Source organism: Knufia obscura (genome assembly GCF_036327395.1).
Source record: "Knufia obscura strain CCFEE 5817 isolate CBS 148926 chromosome Unknown scaffold_1, whole genome shotgun sequence".
Taxonomy (NCBI): domain Eukaryota; kingdom Fungi; phylum Ascomycota; class Eurotiomycetes; order Chaetothyriales; family Trichomeriaceae; genus Knufia; species Knufia obscura.
In genome coordinates, this window is record NW_027042687.1 from 897,105 (window position 1) to 915,406 (window position 18,302).

At 52.3% G+C, this 18,302-nt stretch overlaps 6 protein-coding genes across 6 annotated transcripts; 3 read left to right on the forward strand and 3 right to left on the reverse strand.

The window, feature by feature from the left end:
• Positions 1–1,297: 1,297 nt before the first annotated feature.
• Positions 1,298–4,561, reverse strand: PMZ80_000332 (uncharacterized protein; the record flags this gene model as incomplete). Its single annotated transcript, XM_064868784.1, has 1 exon — positions 1,298–4,561. One exon carries the CDS (start codon positions 4,559–4,561, stop codon positions 1,298–1,300), a length of 3,264 nt encoding a protein of 1,087 aa, XP_064734281.1.
• A 996-nt stretch (positions 4,562–5,557) lies between these two features.
• ALG8 (glycosyl transferase) lies at positions 5,558–7,193 on the reverse strand (the record flags this gene model as incomplete). The annotated part of the gene is made up of 2 exons (XM_064868785.1): positions 5,558–6,713; positions 6,760–7,193. The coding sequence occupies 2 exons, from the start codon at positions 7,191–7,193 to the stop codon at positions 5,558–5,560; spliced, it is 1,590 nt and encodes a 529-aa protein (XP_064734282.1).
• Positions 7,194–7,815: 622 nt separating this feature from the next.
• PMZ80_000334 (uncharacterized protein) lies at positions 7,816–9,027 on the forward strand (the record flags this gene model as incomplete). Its single annotated transcript, XM_064868786.1, has 1 exon — positions 7,816–9,027. The coding sequence occupies one exon, from the start codon at positions 7,816–7,818 to the stop codon at positions 9,025–9,027; it is 1,212 nt and encodes a 403-aa protein (XP_064734283.1).
• A 703-nt stretch (positions 9,028–9,730) lies between these two features.
• PMZ80_000335 (uncharacterized protein) lies at positions 9,731–11,338 on the forward strand (the record flags this gene model as incomplete). Its single annotated transcript, XM_064868787.1, has 1 exon — positions 9,731–11,338. The coding sequence occupies one exon, from the start codon at positions 9,731–9,733 to the stop codon at positions 11,336–11,338; it is 1,608 nt and encodes a 535-aa protein (XP_064734284.1).
• Positions 11,339–12,199: 861 nt separating this feature from the next.
• On the forward strand, positions 12,200–13,228 carry PMZ80_000336 (uncharacterized protein; the record flags this gene model as incomplete). Its single annotated transcript, XM_064868788.1, has 1 exon — positions 12,200–13,228. The coding sequence occupies one exon, from the start codon at positions 12,200–12,202 to the stop codon at positions 13,226–13,228; it is 1,029 nt and encodes a 342-aa protein (XP_064734285.1).
• Positions 13,229–13,597: 369 nt separating this feature from the next.
• Positions 13,598–16,498, reverse strand: PMZ80_000337 (uncharacterized protein; the record flags this gene model as incomplete). The annotated part of the gene is made up of 2 exons (XM_064868789.1): positions 13,598–15,781; positions 15,830–16,498. 2 exons carry the CDS (start codon positions 16,496–16,498, stop codon positions 13,598–13,600), a joined length of 2,853 nt encoding a protein of 950 aa, XP_064734286.1.
• Positions 16,499–18,302: the final 1,804 nt, after the last annotated feature.

Sequence of the window (18,302 nt, forward strand, 5' to 3'; positions counted from 1 at the left end):
TCTACTGAACAACAATATAGGCTTTGGATCGCACTTGCGAGTCGAGACAGATGTATGGCATTCTCGACCGGAACCCGCCCTGAATCCACGGTGCAAGCTCAACAATTTCAGGCATGGACCACAAGACGGGGCGTGTCACGTCTGAATGCGCACGCTCTGGAGCAAGGGTACCTGCGGCGCGATAGCCGGGCATCAGACGCAGAATGAAGACGAGCATGACTCAGCGTAAGAGGAGGGCACGAGCCAGATACTGGGAGAAACGGCTGGTACGACCAACAACAAGTGGCAGGCACAATTCAGGATCAACAGGAAAGAGGTGCAACCCTGCACGACTGGCAGGCGCGCCCCAGAACAAGCCAGGCGCGACCCTCTGCCAGCGTAAGGAAGTCGCCGTCCAACATTAGTAGGTACGGTACAAGGAAGGTACAGGGCCACGGTAAGACGGGCATGCCCGTGGCCTTCAATCAGGCGGGTGCGACTCAGCGTAAGACAGGCGCTGCCCAGTACAAGGGGGTACGCCTAAAAGCAGGGTAGGCACAACTCAGCATAAGAGGAAGGCACGGCTCACATTAATAAGGCGCAACTCAGAACTGGCCGGGTGCGACCTCAAAGTAAGACACAGAAGCAACAACCCAGGACGAAGCCAAGGCAAACGCAACTCAAAATCAGGAGTCTCACGATAACAAAAGAGTGATGCTTCCGTCGCAAGCGGGCACCACATTGGTAGGCAGATTGGACACGATATCATACCGCGAAACAGAGAAGCCTGCATGAGGTGGGCATGTGCAATCTTGCTTAGACAATCGTAGAAATATAGTCAATTGCTTGAATCTGGTCCGGACAAAGTAGGTCACATACTATGCATAGTGTCCGTTATCGCTCGTGGGGAAAGAACCAAGAAAAGCAATGTAGAGAAAGGATAAATCATCTGTAGGCGGATTCGATCAACTCGTAACCAGGCCTAGTGTATACCGGAAATAGGAAAGACTAGCACTCATACACAACTATTGTTTCAATCCCTGGAATATTCAGATCTCATGCTCATGCTACTTTTGTCTGTATCTCGTAACCCTACATCATACACCATACACCATACACCATACACCTTGCTGTCTATGCCATGCCATTTCAGCTGATGCTCATGACCTATCGTCGCGTCTGGTGTCCGAGCTCGGCAATCACAATCACAATGAATCGTAAACCATCAAAGCCGCCATAACACAATCATGTACTTTTCTCAGACAACCGTCCACACCATGCCATACCACGCCAGTTATCCACATACGTCTCATAGGAATCAGAAATTATATCTCCCCCCCTGCCTCGTAACCGGCTGCCCCCGTCGATTCAACACCGGCTCCTCACTCTTCCTCCCACCAGCACCAGCGCCACTCCTCCTCTCCCTCGGCGCACTCGCCCGCTCACTCGCATTAACAACCTCACTAAGTCCACTCGGCCTCTTAACCTGCGCCTTGCCCTTCTTGCTAACAGGTGCAGGCGGCGGATCAACATGGCGATGACCAAGTTCATGGAGCGCAGTCGTGTTCTTCCACCTCAGACATCTGTGGACTTTCTCGAGTTCCTCGATGTTATTCGAGTGTGTCTTTGTGCGCGTTGACATGCGTGTTGTGGCGGTGACGATCTTCTCGTCGTCGGCTTCTTCGTCCGTCGTGGGAGTTGCGGTGCCGTTGCCGTTGGTGTTACCATTGGCGTCTGCAGCGGCCTGTTCAGGGTGGATATATCTCTGTCTATTTGCCATGCACGTCGCCATGACATTGCGCTGCGCAGTGAGCTCCTTCCGTAACTTCAATTCACGCAGACCACGGATGTCAAGCCAGTCGAGAAGCTTGTCAATCGACTCTACGTCGTCGTAGAAACCCCATTGCGTGGCGTAGTGGAGATTCGTTGGTCCTTCTTCGAGTGCTTTGCGCTCGGCGGGTGTCATCTGGAAACAGCGAAAGTAATTGTTGCTCGCCTCGGGGGCAACATCGATGTAGCCCAAGCGTTCCATATCATCTGGACCTTGCACCCACAGTCGACCGTTGGCATACTCTGCATCTGCAGTGGAGGAGTCAGGTAGACCACCGTATGGCATTGCGTTACGCTCGAACCACCAGTATCGGTTGCAGAAACGGTCCTTGCCTAGACATCTCGTACGGTAGGCATCCGCTTCGCGTAGATCGCCATCGACGATGTCGATTTGTTCTTGTTCGATTGCGACTTTCTCATTCTCTTTCTGGATGGCCTTGAGAATGCGCTGGTATTCTTTGCTGCCTTTACTAGCCTTCTCCTCTGCTTCTTTCTTGCGTTTCTCCGCCTTCTCGGCTTCTTCATCACGCTTGCGTTTTCGTTCGTTGGCTCGATCGTTGCCCCTGCGGAGTGAGCGTGTGGTCATTGGTCTTTCGTCCTCTGAATCCACGATCTCTTCTGTATCGCCTTCCACAAGCTTTTCAGCGTCTGGAAGTTCTTCAAGCTCCTCGACCGGCTCGGGAGACATCTCCATTGGTGCGAGTATTTTTCGTTCATCGTGAAGCTTTCTCAATGTTGCATAGGCCTCCTTGCGGGCTCGTTGATGGTCGATCTTCTTCTTGCGGTAGTGTGTCATGGTTGCTGACATTTCTTCGAGAAATTTCTTGACTGCTTTCGTTTCCAAGAACAGTTGGCATAGTAGCTGCAAAGCTTCTGCGCGAAGATTGATGTCCATGGTCGAGTATTGGAAGACCACCGTCTCGACCGTAGGATCTGCATCTAGAGGTGCAAGATGAGTGAGGATCCGGTTGCAGCTTTGTGTCAGTCGCGGTCGACCAGCCAATTGGTGAAGCAGGCCGACCAGAATCAACTGCCATCCACCTTGGCGGAAGTCACGCTTCCTCAGTCGGGCCACCCAGCCATATTCTTCAGTGAAAAGTTCTGCAGCACGATGCGTGACTTGCTCGGACTTTTCGCTTTCGACCATGCTATTCTCCCTCTCCTGCTCAGCAAGAGCCATTCGGTTCAAACTACTTCTAGTGCGCCGTGCGGGGACATCAGGCTCTGGTGTGGGTGAAGACACGTGACTCTCTTCCTGCTCGTCTTCTTCCTCGTCTGAGTCTTCGGGCTCCGGTAAATCAGGCAGAGAAATCTGTATTGCACCATTTGCATCTTTTTCAGAGTTGACAAGCATTTTGAGCATGGCACAGTGCACCTCCACCAGCAGCTCGCACTCAATCTCTGTTGATGACCATTGCATCGCCTCGACAAAATCGTCGAAGGTGAAGGAGTCGAGCTTGAGTTCTTGGCAGTATACGTTCAAGGTATTCCACGTTTCGAGCAAAAGGCTGACTTTACCTTGTTGCAGGCCCGGTATCAGATCACCGCTGTCCTCTTTCTCAGACGCTTGAGACTGAACGACAAATTTGAGGGGAGGCCGCTGAACACCATCTCGCTGAGGAGGACAATCCATATCCTCGATAGGATATTTGATTACAGGAGGCGGTGGTGGAGGTGGCGGCTTCTGCATCTGCTTTGGAATCATATGAGGTGGTGGCGGCGGAAAGGGTGCGTGATGCCCCTCTGGGATAGGATAATGAGCGTGGGGATGTGGGTGGGGAAAGCCGTTGGGAGGGTGTCCTACGGTCGGAGACTGCTGGGGATGCCATTGTTGTGCATAGGCAGGATCCATGTGGTTTTGACGATAGTACTCCTCCCATTGAGCTTGTTGTAGCTGATCGAATTGTTCTTGAGTCATTTGTGACTGCTTTAGGCCTCCTTTTTGCGCAGGTTTTAGTTCTGGGAGCTTGCTGGAGGACCATACGCCAAACATACCATCTTGTTGTTGTTCCGCCTTCTTTTTCTCCTTCTTCTCGGCAACCTTGTGACTGTATTGTAGATGTGGAGGTACGTTTGTGTCGATGTGATATAGCTGGGCAACGTCTTGCTTGACTAGCCACGGGGCACCAGTCCAGGCCTCTCTCGTTACAGTGTTCTTGATGAAAGATCTGAGCATCTGCTTGGTAAAGGCTTTCCGATCTCTCGACACGTCTACGTCGTCGGCTAAGATCTCGGGCTCGACTGCATCTGCATCGTCGGCCTTGATGCGGTACCTTGCAAAGGCTTCCCGTGTGATCTCTCCCGTGTCAGGATCTCTGATTTCAGGAAAAGTCGCCTTGTCTCTGATAGTGCCGTTGTGTCTCTCTCCGCCTTTTGCTACGATGACTTGCTCGCCCGGGTAGTAGTCTCCCTTGAAACCATCATAGACTTGGTCGACGAGGTTGTCTATGCGCGAGACGGTGGAGAACTGGATCTTGCGCAAGACAGGCTGTTTGAGAGCCTCCGGGAAAGCGCTGTCGACGTCGCGTGCTCCGGCAGTTTCGCTCTTCAGAGCATCGAAGAAGGAAAGACCCGAGTGACCGCTGATCTCACAGATGAACTTCCGTGCTTTGTACCAGTCCATGCGCTGGAGATAGGCTTCGTAGCCGGTGAATAGTTCTTGCGTCTCTGGGATGATCCAACATTCTGCATTGTCATCTTCAATAGTTGGTCGTGGTATGAACTGTACCGGCTTCCTCTTGAAGAGCACCATCTTGCTCGCGGTCTGGCTGGTGAACCTGATATGCGATTCACTATCTAGCAGCAGTAGTAGTGTGATGGACCATGAGTAAGTCTAGGGTGGAAGAGGTGTAGTGGTGAGCAAACGAGGGTCAATATCTGCCTTTGAGTTGTTTGCGACAAGATTGTGGGGTCAGGGTCATAAGTCGTGCCTCAAAGACGGCCCGGTCGGGAGAGTCAGACTCGTGGGGGATGCGGGTTGGGATAAAGCGCGTTGAGATGGTCAAGGTGGGTGGAAGTGGGTGATGGACGATGTGTGGTGGTAGTTGTGCAAGGGCGACTTGGATTGAGGGAAGCATCTTGGAGTCGGCAGAAATAACTCTAGTGCGTCTTGCTGAGGAGGACCCGCAGGCCCATGGCCCGGGAGTGAAATGCTCAGCATGCACAGCGAACTCTCAGCACTCGCAGTGCCAACCAACACCCGCGGTCCCTTAGCGGCCGTCATGGCGTTGGCTGGCGTCGGCTGACCTGCTTCATTCAGCTGCCACGCTCTCCAAACTGCCTCTCGTTCGTACCAATCAGCGACTACCATTTCTCTACACGCTACCACGTAAATCATCCTGGCCCGGAATTCATCTACCAACGCTCCGTCACCCACTCTCAGGTACGCGTTTTGCTCAGCTCGAGCCGGAGAATTTAATGAGCTCTTGCGGAAATTTGTGATCAGGAGCTTCAAAGCCTCAAATGCCAGTATCATCTGCTGGACCTGCTCGTCCCGATCCTTCTACTCGAGTGGCGTGGAGCACGGAATGCCCGCCCACAATTCCTCGTAGATCACCGAAGTGTCCTACGCAGCACACTCGCATGATACTGCCGAACACGAACAGCAAGATAAAGCATGAAATTAGCGAGTGCCAGTATGTTTTGGACTAGTGTTCATTCCTTGCTGCTTCTATATGGACGTCGCGAGCACGTATGCTACCTGCTACACACTGCATCTATTCCCTTTTACCGCTGCTACATGGCTACCTCATGATGACAGGTAGCAAACCATGAACCCGATCCAAGAAGTGATGACTCCAACTGCGCAATACGTGCTCGTGAACATGAGCGGGAGAAACTCATACTTGTCCCTGAACAGCATCTGATGTACTAGTGAGCAGTATATCATCAGCGGAACTGAGATCGCATTGTACAACAGCGCGAATCGATCGAGCAGAAACACCCTCTGTCGACTTGGTGCGGGCGCCAGTCTGTCAAACACGTATAGGAATAGTATTAACCACCCTATAGTGTAAGCTGTTTTGATAGGATACTCCTGTGCCGTGAACAGTAGCGGAAACAGAGAGATGTACCCGGCAACTGCCAGCGGCCTGAAGCTGGCCAGATATGAGCGATCCTTCAGCGCTATCAAGCTGAAAGGGATGATAACGAGCAGGATCGCTTTCTCATGGACGTGCCAACCGAAAAGAAATGATGCATAGCCGCATAAAGTCAGCGCGCCGACAAATGTGTCCCAGGTCGGCTTCAGCCATAGTCTGGTGAGAGCCTGGATCTGGAAAGCTAGGGTAAGCGTGAAGCACAGCTTGGGTGAGACGTTGGGCAACACAGCGAAAGACGTGTCTCCCACCAATCCGCGTGTGACACTCTGCAGAGCTTCGGGGTTGATATTAAGCTTCAGGTATGGCGCTGCCATGATGAGAACGCGATCGACGAAGGAATAGATCGCCCACATATTCGGTGCCCAATATGCATGGCACAGACCTCGTGAGAAGGGAAAGAGTCGTGCCAAGAGTTGTTGCATCTGACCCCAGTACCCGAATGGCCCGAAGGCAGCACCAAACACTGCTAGAATGCTCGTTCCAAGCTTGAGACAGTTTAGAACTTGTGGTCGGAACACAGACTCTCGAGACAAGCAGTATGTCCGTAGAAGATAGACGAAGTATGCTGGTGCTAGGTAAAGGTAGATGTGCTTAAAGCATAAGAGGATGGCGAAGAGGATGCCACTGAGGAGGAGCCCGGAATCTGTTCGTGCGAGCGCGATTGAGAATATGAGGATGCCATACATCATAGCGTTGTACTGAAAGTGGATATGGTCGATGATGAGAAAGCCTGGCGATAGGAGAATGGACAACGCAATGGCGTGTGACTGCTTTCGCGTACCGAGAGGTGTGGATGCAACGAAGCTATCACCGTGTTAGCTGGGCCTGGGCGCCTACCGAGAGTACTCACAAGTAGAGTGAAGCAAAAAGTAGTAGCTCGCTGATGATGACAGTAGCTCGCTGAAATGAGATAGTCGCCCATGACGAGTAGTTAAGGCTGTTGAGGTCTACCATCCCACTATCTATCAGAGCTGCTGGTTGTGACAAGAGCCATTCGAAGGCCGCAAAGAATGGTGGGTAGTCTAGAGTCCATTCTGATGTCTTCTCGTAGTACCATGCCCAAGGCGGCAAGGAATGTGTGATTGCTAGCCAATTCCGGTGGACTTCAAAATCTGTGGACTTGTACGCTGGAAGAAGTAGGACCTTCAACGCCGCAGCGACAACTGTACATTGCCATAGCGTTGGATGGTATTGCTCTTGGGTTGATGGGACCGTCTTTGGCCTGATCTCCCGGGCGATTGGCTTCAGGTCAATGACCTTGCCTAAGCTGAAAGTCGATGTCATTGTTCTAATACCATGGCCCCCCTCGAGAATTGTTCAAGTGTGGTGATTCCAACCCGTTACACAAAGAAGACGCAAGACTGGAATTGGGAGCACCAGACAGCGTTATGCGACGGCAGGTGTGGCTCCGGCAGGGTGTACAGGTAGAGCTGGTGCTGAGTGCGAGGCCTAGGAAGGTCCATGAGGTGAGCTTGAAGACACGCAAACCAATCAATGAAGCTCGGCGAAGCCACTAAAACCGATTAGCTCCTTTTCTCTTCAGATCTGCCAATTATGGCCAACCTGTTCAGACCAGGTTAGAATCTGGGCATCCTCCCCGTGAGCACGAAATGGACTTCGGAGTCGATGCCATCAAACACGAGGTCGCATGGAAGAGTCCTTTGAGCATTCGGCATATTATTGAGGTCTCCCCAACTACAGTCTCTCTAGCGAGAGAAATTCGCATCACCATCGTTGCTGTCGCTCTTTGCATCACCGGAGTTCAACTCGCTCGTCTATGGTCAGATCGCAGCCAGAGGCCACGCTGATCAGCCTGCGACGAGCACCACTTATAGGTCTACCATAAATTGGATCTGCAACCACCACCTGTTTTCAACATCACTGTTATATTTCAACAGCAGACACTATGCGCTTTCTTGGTGCGCTGCTTGCTACTGCCAGCCTGGCGCTGGCCCAAGTGGTAGAAGACTTGTCCTTTGGTCACAAACAACCAATATCTCCGAATACATTTTCGATACCAGGATGGTCAATATTAGGCGAAGGCCATGTACCTCAAGTACTATCAGATAAGGTGGTGATGACACCACCAGCAGGCGGCAACAAGCGCGGAGCATTATGGTCGGAGAAAAAGAATACACTATCAGAATGGACGGCTGATTTTGAATTTCGAGCTGGGGGGCCGGACAGAGCTGGCGGCAATCTGCAGTTGTGGTATGTAAGAGATGGCGCAAGTAAGGTCAGCACGGGCAGTTTATACACGACCAACAAGTTCGAAGGGCTTGCCATTGTGGTGGACACGCTAGGAGGCGTACAGAAGATTCGAGGATTCCTCAATGACGGAAATACGGACTACAAAAGCCATCATACTGTCGAAAGTTTAGCCTTCGGCCATTGCGATTACAGCTACCGCAACCTCGGACGGCCCTCGAAACTACAGGTCAAGTATGGTGCGAGCGGACTGTCCGTGACCATCGATGGTAACCAGTGCTTTTCAACACCTAAAGTGTCATTGCCGGCGGACTATACTTTTGGCATTACCGCCGCTTCATCAGATCCGCCCGATTCGTTCGAAGTCTTCAAGTTTGCAGTCAGTCTGACAGGCTCCGGTGGTGGCGCTCAGCAACAGTACACGGGCTCACAGCAACCGATCGTGAATACTGGTAGCCAGAACGAGGCACATGTTGCTGCATCAGCTTCACAATTCGACGACCTCCACAACCGCATTCAAGCATTGTCCAAGTCTGTCGATAGCCTGTCGACGGACGTCCAAAAGACGAGGCAAGTGCAATCGGAGATCCTAGAGCTCCTTCGCTCCTCGAATTTGCAAGGCGCTATCGACTCCAAGCTCAACAACATGGACAAGCTGGTCGGAGAAATCCATCGTGACATAAAGTCGGCCGACCACAAGGGTCAATACGACAAACTGAGCCAGCAAATCCAGCTGACGCACGAAGGTATCACCGAGCACGTTCCCGGAAAACTGAGGGAGTACGTGCAGAGTCACACGCCACGAATCGGGTTTATTGCTTTCTCATTCATGGCGTTTCAGAGCTGCTGTTTGGCTGTGCTACTGTGGCAGAAATGGCGAAAGAGCACGATGCCCAAGAAATTCCTATGAGAAATGACTTGATGACAGACATGGATATCTAGCGCTGATGAGTTGTACAATACAATGGTTTTGGATATGGACTCTGTACAAACGACAGGCTTATTGGATAGTGCTTGCCTCCTGATGCCTGCTTTCTCACGTTAGACCATTTGTAGGGTGGAGTTGAGCTGACTCTTGTGCCCCGGTTAAGTTCGGGGCAAGATCTGGTACGGCGCTGCTTCCTTGGTGGAGTTCCACGAGCGGACGCGGCAGCACGAAGTCCACTGCAAGTCAAAATAATGAAGTTTGACAGGAATGTACGGTGAACTCGAATTTCACGTTCTGTCGTACTCCCAGTAGATGTTCTACCATAGTACACGATTGCCTGTAAACCTGTGTCTGATGGCACAATCAATTATTACGAGTATTGGTACTGTTAGCATGCCGCCCGCAACATACTTCCACCAACCACCTGCAGCCCGCTGAGTACGGTAACCAGTCATAGCACTGGGTAATTACACAATCAGCGACAATTATGCCGTCGGCAAGCCCATCTCGCCCGCCACTGGCTAAAAGGCCGTCTATGCAACCACGGAGCTCGTCTACATATTCCCTATCTACTTCGGGCAAGCCGGGTACCAGCAATACAGGTGCCACAAAACCAGCCCGCCCTCACCTTGTCTCGCGACACTCTAGAAATGTTTCTTATGGCAAGGGATTGACCAACGCCAATATGCCTAAGAAGTCTATGTCGCAGGTCTATGGAGAGGGTCGGCACCATAAAAGAGGAAAGTCCGGCCAAATAAGTCCTTCAGCCAGCCCGAAAACAACAGCTGCTGCCCACATCAAGCGCAATAGCTCGCATGTCGTCCTGCCTAAGAACCGATCGGCCGGCAACCTGCGCAAAAATCAGTCTGCAACCACTCTCACTGCCCTTAATCGCAATCTCTCTCGTGGCGGCCTCAATAAGCTTGGAGCTCCGGCCGAACAGAAAGAGCAGAAAGCAAAGCAGGAGCAGCAGCAGAAACAGGGTGTCTTCGATCTGGGCAATGCCTCGTCAGAAGAAGAGGAGGAGGCCGAGTGGGAAGACTCTACAGCTTCTCCAGAGCTGACCAGAAACAATTCAAAGGTCTCCACGCCGGCAAGATCACATACACCTAACGGCGAGCCCGTCCCGAAGCCTCCAGAACAGCAAGCAGAGGTGGAAGTGCCTGAGAAGACCTCATCACCTCCCGAACCATCCATCAAGAACAACCGATCTGCACCAAACCTGCGCTATGAGAGAAGCTTCAGTCAAGATCAACCACGGCAAAACCCAGCACTTCTCCAGCTCAATGGCCGCTCACGTGCTCCTCCAGCCATGACCACGGCGACAGCCCGCTCAAGCCAGCTAAACCTGAACCGCTCCGATTCGCAGCGATCACTCCTGAAATCAAGCCGAACAAGTCTAGAAACATCTGAGGATAGTGCGAAGACTGGTAATGCACCTAGGACACCAGCAACACCGGGCCTAACAACAGAATCTTCCGGCAGCGCAGGCGTCTCCCATTTCCTCACCAACCATGAATCTTCCCAACGAACCAGTAGAGAGCGCAACGGCTCAGACACCGACGAATCAGTCTCAGATTTCATGGCAACCTACAAACCTCAGCCCTCCGAATCACCAGAGAAACCGAGAACAAATATCAACAGAGCAAGACTCGCAACTCAGCCGTCAAGAACACAGCAAAAGCTTGAATTGCAAAGAAGAGAAGTAATGCGAGGCGGTGGTCCGCCACCAACATCAAGCGGGGGAATGGCATTGAGCGTAGGCTCTTCTGTATCGATCCATTCGCGATCTGCGTCAAAAGGACGTAACAGGTCCATGGCGGGTGAATACAAAGCTATCAAGGCTGACTACGAGAATGCTGTCAAGCAATTGACTGTTGTTCGACGATTCAGGAACCCCATACTGGAGAGCCTGAATAGATTGAAGCAGAATGGTGGAGTCCTCTCAGCTGAAGCTAGCGCTACTACCGTGCCTGGCAAGGCAGATCAAAAGCGACCACCAAGTCGTCACGGCCGCATGGCACCCACAGGTCCAGCTGCTTCAACCACGAATATCGCCGAGAGAGATCATGCTACTAACGGCGGAGAACACGCGAAGTCTGTAGCTTTCAAACCAACCACACACCGAGACAGTCGTGTCTCATTCCAGCTATCGCGACAAGGCAGCCACGATGACATACTGACTACATCAGCTGGCAGCCCTGACGCCCACCACGACGACCTGGATGATGGTTTATCGCCGAAAGAGGCTCTGATCAGGAGGATGTGGGAGAGTCGGATCCACGTTGCATAGGAGGCGCGTGGGAGTGCTAATGAGCATGATCCGACAGATCCTGATGCGGTTGATTCTTTCTGGATATGATTGTTTATTGCTTGCGTTCAAGCGTGGGAACCTGCACGGTTATGAGGCACGCACAGTTGCATAAGGTTAGGAAGGGACGGAGCATGATGTTACGGCTGTGTATCAAGAAGGAACTTGTAGCTTAGGGGACAGCAGCAAGGAGCTATTGATTTTCCAATTGTTTTGTATCATCAGTGCTCTCATACATGCTTCCCCGTTCGACATTGCTGGTCAAGTTATCAGTACTCTTACCTTCAAATGAATATGCATGCCCACACCATCCTTGTGTTACCTCGGCATATCCCGAGGCTAATATTCTTCATGTCGGGCTCATTCGTCGAGGAAGTACTTTTGATGCACGTCGTATCTGCACTCACAGTGAACTATACTGAGACTCGCGAAGATATATCTGCTTGAACGGCGTCTTGGATACGACGTCAAGCAATGGACGTCCTCCGCGATGTTGAGCAGATCCAGCCAGCCACAGGATCGATCAGTGGCCATCTCCTCACATGACGTGAAGAGCTTTAGACAACTATGCCTCAACTCCGGGCAAACTTACCAGGACTCGTGATCGCAATGACCTGACACGTAAGTGAGCCACGCGGACATCGTTGAAGGTGCAAATGATACTTTCCTCAAGCTGGCAAGATGCACAGTGAATCGATCGACCTCGGTACGTGAGGTTTATACAGGATTCAACATGTTCAGGGCAGCAAAGTGATCGAAATCCACCATAAGCACCATAACGAACACTTCTACGGCGACACAGCTCACTGTCCATCCCTCACACCCATCTGGCATCCAGCCAGGATGGCAAAATACAAGGACACAAACGAACCTCCCACCCTCCCCGAAGCCACCAGCCCGCCCTCTCCCATCCACCCCTCCACCACCACCAACACCCCCCACCCCTACACCTTCACCCAAATCATAGACGCAGACCACTTCACAATCCAGAGCCTCGCAAAACGCATCCGCGCTCTCCTCCCAGTCTCATCCTCAACACCACACCCAACTCATAGCACCGCCACCACCAACGCCATACCCACTCTGCTTATCAACCTCAAGCCCCTCCTCACAGAAGTCACACACCGCCTCATCCGCCACGATCTCTCCGAGGACCTTGTCATGCGTCCTGCCTTCACCTCAATCCTCGGGAGTGAAGGTCAACGCATGGCCGAGCATGATAGAGTTGACCATGAGAATGCGCGTCGGGAGCTGTTGTCGATCTTGGAGAGGGTGGCTGATTTGGAGGGTGTGCTAACATCTTCCACATCTGCACTTGCAGCACCCAACGTCCATTCCAGTACCGAGGATGTGCAGAAGAAAGTAGCGGAACTAGCCGATATGGTCACTCGCACATTCACCTCCCTAGGCAACCACATGGCAACTGAATCGGGTCAATTCCTACCGTACTTTGAATCGATTATTGACGAGACCACGAGTCGACGGCTCGCGATGGAGTACACGTGTACACTCGTCCTCACGCCTGATGTGACAGTCAACAACCGCAACACCAACCCCATTGGTACTCCCAGCGAGTCCAGCGAAAGTCGTGGTGAGGATGCCAGGAAGCCACTCTTCCCCTCCGGAGTAACAGAGTACATCAACAGCGATCTAACCCGCCTAAGAACCTGCTACGAGATGGTATTGGAGGACGCAAAGCTCGATGGAGGCGCGTATATGGATGGGATGGGTAAGCGGGAGATTGAGCGGTTACAGGTGGGGAAGTGGATGGGTTTGAATGAGCGGAGGGCGTTGAGGGATGGTGGAGGTGGTGGAACTGGAGTTGCAGGAGGAGGAGGAGGAGGAGGAGGAGGAGGTAAAGGCAAGCTCTGAAGGCTGGTATGGGAGAAGCATCAACCAGAACGATGATTTGAACCGACACGCAAGCAACATTGCAACGACCGACGTCACTTCGTAAAGCAGAAGGCACGACTCCAACATTATTTGATGCCACTAGAAAATGCCGGCTATATTGCTAGACCATATCATACCTGTCGCCAAAATATATGCTCCACTCAGATATGCACAGGGAATCATATACCCTTGTCTATGCTCACCCACCCACCCCTTCCGAACAAATGAAACGACTCCAATAGTAAGCAATCTGGGCCAGACACTCACCTGACTTCTCCCCAGAGTCATGTAACCTCGACAAACAACCTTCCTCCCATCATTACCATGTCACTCGGTGGCGCAACCGAGTCATACCAAAAATCCACCAGATGGCCCCGATCTTCTCCGTTTAGGTCCCAAGACCCTTCGGCCACAACGCAACCACTCCTTGAACTTCTCCAGCAACTTATGCTTCCGGTAAGTCAAATCCGACATAGCAACAGTCTCCGGAAACGATGACTGTTCGACATACGAAACTGGTCGCTCTTCACGACATGCATGAGCGATCGTGACGTGCTGATGCTGATGAGCTCCTCCACGCTGCGGCGAGAAGGTGAAGCTTCGGACTGAGCTGGGCACAAGCTGTCTGAAGCTGTCAAATCGTCTCCGAGTACGCATGCTATGTCGACCGTACTGCGTTGGACTTGGTTGCGATAATTCCATGGGCTCCGAAAAGGATGATTGCTTGCGACGTGGGGACTTCATCTGGTAGCCAGCAGACAAGTCGAACTGCGACACCCGCATCGCAGGACCAAAAGCTGGAGTCGAAAGTCGTGGCACGCTGCTTTTAGGCCTCATATCACGACTTGTCCTGCGCGAGTCGACACGAGAGTTGTTCACTGGCTCGACGATCGTTCGTTTACTGTCATGGGATCGAATGGTGTTGGCAGATTCCTTTCGTCTTAGGCCCGTCGGCTTTCTGGCAGGTAGTGGCATCGCTGCCACTATTCCGGACCACGTATCTGGCGATTTCGGGTTCGGCATGTCCGACATAGAGGTCAAGGACTGCTGTGACGCATTCGCGGACTCTCCACTTAACTCTGCGAAGCCGTCTACGGCTGAAACAGGTACTCGAGTCAGGCCAAGCCTATGCAGCTCCATATCACTATGGCCGGATCTATCGTCTGTTGACACCCAGTCGTCACTTACGGGGCTATCGATTCGCTGTTGATGACTCTTGAGATGTATCTTGAGCTTCCGATGCTTCTGCGTTTCCTTGTGTGCAACAGCGTCACTCTGAGATCGGCGGCATGGTGATCTGTTCCTCTCACCAAGAGCCGTCTGGTCGGTACTTGGCGGGGTCTTGACCTTCGAGATCGGTGTCGGACTTGGACTTGAGTGTCTTCTCAATTTGAACCTCTCGACTGCACGGCCACTTTCAACGTCGGCATAGTCCCCTGACAACAATGTTTGCGTGCTCTTTTCGGCCTCGATGTTGAGGTTGCTCTCGGATGGCAGTGGTAGCCATCCGTACGAAGGCATGGCCTTCTCATCAGTCCAAGCTAGCGAGAAACGTGGGTCCGATTCTGAGCTGGCGAGTGGGAACTCAGGTGTCTTCCCATCACCGAAGCTGGCAAATAGGCGGCGTGGCATGAGCTTCCGCTGTGCGGAGCTGCTGAGACTCGTGGGACGATTGGATTCATCTGTTCGTGGCCGAGACTCTTGCTTGGGTGATGGAATCGTCGAGGGGATATCTGGTACCTCTAGCTCTGGTATGAGCTCGAGCTCATGGTTTGTCTCCGCTCGATAGATCGATGTGTTCGATGCAGTGGATTCCGCGGGTTTTAGCCCGAGACATTCAATGTGCCGCTCGAGAAGCGATTCGACAGTCGACTTATCGTGGCTGGTCACGCCGCTCCATCGATCATGAGTTGAAGCTGGTCTTGAACTGTGGGTCATGGCTTTTCTGAAGGTTTTGCCCGTGCTGAGCGTATGTGGACTTGCGGTAGGTGGTGTTCGGTTTGGGCTAGATGCCTCTTCGACCCTTTCCAGCTTCGTGAACGCAGCCGACATGGGGTATCCAGAGCTATAGCTTTCGACAATCGCTGCATTCTGACCAACGTCTAAGATCTTGCTGAACCTTTTTCGGCTTTGAGATGAGGTTGGCCGCTCTGGACGTGGGGATACAATTTCGGGCACCCCATAGACAATCGAAACAGGGGATGTTGATGGTCTTGATTCGGGGATCATGCCAAAGGACAATGGCCTAAACTTGGGCGTGGGCAGGCGATAATCTTCTGATCTAGCCGACTCTTGCTGCTTGTCATGTGGAGTCCTATGGTCTTGGGCGACTGCATCAATGCTACCGACTTCCCTCAATTCTGGCGAATGGGCCTTCGCTGCGAGATCTGTCAGATTTCGAGGGCTTCGGCAGGCGTTAGTGAAGAATGTACTTGAGGACGGTGAAGGCCAATTTCGAGGGCTATTCGTCGAATTGCGGCCCATATCATGTTCTGGCTTGTCAGCTGCATTCATGCTGGAGTCAGGTTCGGACTAAATTTGTGTTAGCAATCATTCTTTGCTCCTTCAATGGCAACGTACTTGTGTTTCTCTGGCGTCAGAATCAGCATATTGTTCGTGCTCGTGTGCTGGATGCTCTTCGATTGCTTGGCTAGACAGACGAACGCTGAGATCCGACTTGTTACTCGTTTTCCTGCTATGGCGCGATCGCGTGGACTGCTCACTGGCTCGTCGATTGTGCTTGGTGGGTAACTCTGCAGGACTCAAATTCGAGCCTGGCATGGTATGAAATGGGTCTTGCGCCTGTGGGCTTTGCGGATGATGGCTGCCCGCGTCTTCCTCCTGATCCACGGTGACCTCTGGTATTGGGGGATGCTCCGTGGGTGAGCGAACAAGGCCGTCTGCTCCGTGAAAAGACTCGCTGTAGTCATAGTAGAACGGCACGATTGAATCTGTGGGAGACGCGGGCCCAGAATCGAGGGAAGCTGTGCTGCCAAATCGCTGAGGTTGACGCACAGTGGAAATTGGAGTCATATTCCTTGAGTAAGATGCATGTCTTGGGGGTTGGTACCTGTTCGAGCCGAATCCAGGCGACGGCAAAGGTCGGAATGATGTGACTGACCCATTATGCTCGGTGCGGTAGTCATGCAGACTTGGCAGGGCCGATGCCATCGAGCCAGGAGATGAGGGCGCAGTGCCGAAGCTGTTGTGTCTGGACATGTGTCTTGCAGGGATGCGGTACTCATACATGTTGCTCAATGCTGGTGAGGCAGCTCTTCCCGCACGGGGACCGCTTGCCGAGTGATGTGATCTTGCATAGGGTGATGGTAGGCTTGCCATAGCCGTGGCATTCCGCAAAGATGCTAGCGAACGATGACTATGCAAAGAAGGGTGACTTCCGGTCTGGTAAACGGGGTGATGATATGGATATGGCCCTGGTCTAGGACGAGGTCTTCTTGAACGAGGCTGGTATTGATATGCCGTTTGACTCGATGTCACTGTATCTGACCGTCTTATGCCTTGCGGAGAAAGTGCGGGTGGCCGGTGCAGCCGTGATGGAGGACAATCAAGTTGATGTTGATGAGAGCGACGAGATTGTGCTCCCAGAGAAGACTGCGTGTTCGATCGAGGGAGTCGAGACGGCCGCTGAGCGAACATTCCCACATCTCCAATCTCAGTTGTGCTCTTCAACATGTTCTGTATGGCAAGAGGAGGTGGCTGAGATGCCGTCGACCGACTGTTCTGCACTTCTTTCGAGGCATTGTGCCTGGTGCTTTGACTGCGTCGAACATTCGTTGGTACTTCATCGAGTGGCATCGTTCAAGTGGCTTTTCGACTATCTTTTGTAGTGATGTAGAAGAAAGCAAAACGTCGAGTTGCAAGCATGATCTTCGATAGCTCGAGAGCCGCCATATGACATGTGATGAGCGTGGAAGACGATGCAGGCAAGACGGTTTTGTTGTTCTGGCCCAATGCGTTGAGTCCGCAGAGGGCAGGTGCGACCCCATGCTGGTGTTTCTCATCTGGCAAGAACGGATGAAATACGCCATGGACATTGCAAGCGCGCGTCGGCGCTGGCGTCGCTGTGAATAAGAAGTTGTGAGGCTGTACTCGATGCAGAAAAAGAAGCTAGGACTCGACATCAGGTCATCGGTGCACAATGTCAGACGTGTTAATCTGATGACGTCGGTTGGATGGTGCCAGTGAGTGAAGGCCAAGCGGGAAACAGGCAGTTCTCCTCGTGCCTGCAGCGATAGTTTATGAGCGGTGGAAGTTACAGCTCGGTCAGAGAGCGCGATTCGAGCTCTTAAAATTCAATGTTCACTTCTCCAGGAGTCAAACATTAGTATTTAGGATCGGGTGCCTGCATTTGCAGGAATACTTCGCCTTCCGCATCCCAGGTACTACACATACCTACCTGATCATGCTTCTATCACACTTCGCTCTTCAACGACGCTCATCATTTCTCGTCGACCTCATCACGTCGGCATCATCCCAAACAGACCTCCGTTTCCACTGCTTGATTTACCTCCTCCAGATGGCTTTCGGCTTGACACCGCGCTGGACGCCTTTGATCCTGTGGATGCCCCTCTCTTCTTCGCAACACCACCGCCTGACGCACGCGACCTGGTCGTGGTGGCTGCCTTTTTCTTCGTCCCACCTCTGTAGTTCCTCTGACTGCCACCCCTCTTCCAAGATTGAGTCCTTACAGCCTTGGTATTGGCTCTTGGCGCTGTGAAAGTCTGAGTCTGCGACACCTGCTGATTGAACCTTGATACTTCAGGATCTTCTGCAGCTTCAAAGTAGTGGCTACTTACCCCTGCGTCTTCATCTTCGTCGTCGTCCTCTTCTTGACCTGCGTCATCATCGACGACAAAATCATTGTCGTCCACTTCACTATCATCGAACTTTTCCTGCATCTGGCTTGGCTGGACCCCCATTTCGGCACAATTCTGCCTAGCGTTTCGTGTACACCGCAACAGTACCTTACCGTAAAGCTTCCATTCCTCATTGTTGAGTTTCGACATTTCCTGAACCTCTCCGTTGGAAGACG